This window comes from Anneissia japonica, unplaced genomic scaffold, assembly GCF_011630105.1.
Source record: "Anneissia japonica isolate Jap-2015-1 unplaced genomic scaffold, ASM1163010v1 scaffold284915_len19596_cov164, whole genome shotgun sequence".
In the NCBI taxonomy this organism is placed as follows: Eukaryota; Metazoa; Echinodermata; class Crinoidea; order Comatulida; family Comatulidae; genus Anneissia; species Anneissia japonica.
The window spans coordinates 5776-9285 of record NW_022718766.1 but is presented as its reverse complement, the minus strand read 5'-3'; the positions used below and the strand labels follow the sequence as shown (position 1 = coordinate 9285).

Below are 3510 nucleotides of genomic sequence, written 5' to 3'. Positions count from 1 at the left end.
CCCCCCCGACCCAAGACCCCTGTTACACGCCTGCTTATAAGTGGGGCCCCCACTTTGAAAACGTTCCGCCGACCCTGGTCTACATCAAGCTATTGTTCTTCAACTGGTATCAGCAAAATCAGTCTCTGCACTGCTCGCTTCAGTGGCTCGACCTTCCTGATTCACTAGTAGTCTTCAACTCGACACTCCTCACCAATCCTCTTGAGTCTGGATAAACTTCAGAAACTCTACCAAGTCGCCACTGTCCTCTCTTCACGTTCTCCTCCTTAATAACCACAACATCTCCCTTCTTCAAATTACGATGTTCCACATGCCATTTTTTTCTCACGATAAGTGTAGGAAAGTAATCCTGTGTCCACTTCTGCCAGAATTGGTCAGTCAATCTCTGAACAAATCTCAATCTTTGTGCATTATTACCCAGCTTACAGATGAACGTCCGAGAAGATTATTTGGACATAAGTAACGTTCTGGACTCGTAGGATGTTTGCCAATAGGTCGCTCATTCATCAAGTTTGCAATTTCATAAAGCACTGTCTGCAACTCCTGCAACACCTGCTCTCCTATGACATGGAATAACGACTTCTTAACTCCTCGAATTAAACTCTCGGTGACACCATTCTGCCACGGTGCGTCTGGTGTGGAAAATGTCCACTCAACTCCATGACGAACTCCGAACCCTTTGATACTCTCCTTCGCTGCGACTAGTTGACTGCCACAATCACTGAATATTTCATTCGGGTATCCTCTTATGGATACAAACCGTCTAAACACCTTCAAAAGGGAATCCTCACTATAATCCGTCATCAAGTCTAAATGAACTGATCTTGTAACAAGGCAACTGAATATTACTCCGTAGGCCTTGCCTCTCACTCGCTTTTGGACTTCTCCCTTGACTTTCAGTGGTCCAAACAAATCACATCCTACCGAGCTCCAAGGTGGCGAAGGTTTCAGCCTCTGCAAGGGCAAGGGTGCCATTTGCTGCCTTATCTCTTCACCTTCAAACTTCCTACATCGGATGCAGCTATGTCTTATGCTGGTTACTAACCGCCTAAGTCGCACCACTCAATAATGTGATCTGATCTTAGTCATCGTTGTGTCAACACCATTATGGCCGTCATCGTGTGTCATTACAGCGTACAACTTAGTAAACTCGTGATCATGTGGCAGCAGAGGAACCATTTCGTGGTTGTAACTGACATGTTCTTTAACCCGATCTCCAACGACAATAACATCATCTTCTCGAAGTCGTGGACCTAAGCTACCATACCTTTTGAGGAACTTAGGATACTCTTTGTGCATTAGGTCTCGCATAGGTTTCTGAGCTTCTTTAATCCAATATAGCTCCGCTCCTTTTAGTTTTTCTGCTGTTACCATCAGCGATGCTGACTTGAAACTCTTACCCTTCAGAACCTCCAGGAAAATAGCCATCACTCTTAATAACTTTGAGTAGCTGCTAAACCTTTGAATCTGGATAGAATTAATAGATGTCTCTTTTACTTTCACTGTCATTACAACACCAATTCTCTCTGGGATTTCTTGAGTTCACCTTTGGGAAATGAGCCATTCACTGGCAGGCCTACTCAGGAACTCTGGACCCATTTGCCATCTGCTCGGTTCGGACAGCACACTTGGAAAACCTCCTCTAGATATTAAATCCGCCATATTAGACTCCCCCGGTATCCACCACCAATCTTGTGGATCGGAGAGCTGTTGAATCTCCCCGACCCGGGTGGCTACAAAGGTCTTGAAACCATAACTCTCCTTCTGTACCATAGCTCTTACTATTTGGCTGTCGACAACGTAGAAAACTCTCTCAAACTCTATACTGGTCTCATCTTTGATTGTCTTAGCTAAACGAACACTAAACACTGCTGCGCTAAGTTCTAATCTTACTATGGTTGTTATTTGTATAGGTGCCACCCTACTCTTGCTTGCCATGAGCCTCACGGAGTAGGTGCCATCTTCGCATTCATACCGTACATAGGCCACGGTTCCCATAGCTCTTTCCGATGCGTCTGAAAACAGTATTAGGAGTGGTTTTACCCCTTCCTTTACGTTGCTCGGTTTAATGCACCTCTCTATTTGGACTTTACTGCACGTTCTAATGTCGTCGAACAGCGCCAACCACTCTTTAGCATCTGCTTCTGCTATCAGTTCATCCCAAGCTAGCTTTTCTCCCCATAATTTTTGCAACAATATCTTCGCTCTTACCGTAACTGGTGACAACAGCCCGAGGGGGTCAAACACGGCATTCATTCGGCTTAAACACATTCAATGCTTCAAACTCGTTCGAAGAATTGCTGGAAATGATCCACCTTTTAATCTTGAAATTCCCCGACTCCAATACTTTATCCATTTGCTCTGTCTTCTTTAGCGCCTTTTCCTCACTCTCACAGGAGTCCAGAACGTCGTCCATGTAAACGTTCTCCATAAGCGTTTTAACAGCCTTCGGGAATTCTCTTTCACTCATTTTAGCCGTCTTACGCAATGCACTGATTGCGATCGTTGCTGCAGGTTTATCACCAAAATTTACTGCGGTCACGCAATATGTACTAGGTGTTCTCCCAACCTCCATATTTCTCCACAAGAACTTGTGACAATGCTGGCCCAACATAGTTATCCCTACACTGTGATACATTTTTCGTATATCACCTACTATTGCCGTTCTCTCCCGCCGGAATCTCAATAAGACACCTAACAAACAGTTGTTGAGATCTGGTCCCTTTGCCCAGTAGTTATTCAGTGTGTGACCTCGGTAGTTCCCACTGCTATCAAAAACTATCCTCAGTGGTGTACTCTCACTATCCGGCTTAGGAACTGCGTGATGGGCTATATAATGCACCGGTCCACGGTACTCATGCAACTCTGTGTCAGACACCTCTTTGACTACCTCTCTCTCAATCATGTCCTGTATCTGTTCATTGTACTGCTTCGCCTTTTCTGGATCTTTACTCAAACGTTTCTTTAACGAGTGAAGTTTTGCCAAAGCTACATTTCTGTTGTCTGGCAACTCGTTAGGATTCTTCACTCAAGGATATCTAGCAATCCATCGCCCATTTTGGTATGTTAAGCCGTCTTCTATCAAACTTAGCTTTCGCTCCTCCTGCAACGTGAACTCCTTTGCACCTACTGGGCATTTACCACATTTACATCCACCACACTTAGGGTTACACCGAACTCCAATGCTCTCGATAGTCAAGAACTGATTATAAAGAGTATCAACTTGCGTCAAATGTATAGCTGCCAACGATTCACTCTCGCAAACTGGATGCCATCCTCCTACGCATTTACCAAATGGACTGGTACTGAACATTAGATTACCCACCACCTTTATATCAAGGTATCTTTTATTCATAAACAAAGTCAAAATACATTAAAAAAAAAACATTTCATTTTAATATATGTACAAATTAAGGAATTGAACATTCAGAAAGACATAAACATTTAAAAATTTACAACATAACAAGCAATATAAATAATCAGGACATAGATAAAAAAACAAAAAAGCAC

The 3510-nt window shown here is 43.4% G+C and overlaps 1 protein-coding gene across 1 annotated transcript; it reads right to left on the bottom strand.

Moving 5' to 3' along the window:
* Nucleotides 1-396: 396 nt before the first annotated feature.
* On the bottom strand, nt 397-975 carry LOC117110626. The gene has a single exon (XM_033253393.1). It carries the CDS (start codon nt 973-975, stop codon nt 397-399), a length of 579 nt encoding a protein of 192 aa, XP_033109284.1.
* Between the last annotated feature and the right edge of the window lie 2535 nt (nt 976-3510).

Bases quoted from the DNA above. Each gene is read 5' to 3' on its own strand.
- LOC117110626 (XM_033253393.1), bottom strand. From the start codon at position 975: ATGGCACCCTTGCCCTTGCAGAGGCTGAAACCTTCGCCACCTTGGAGC.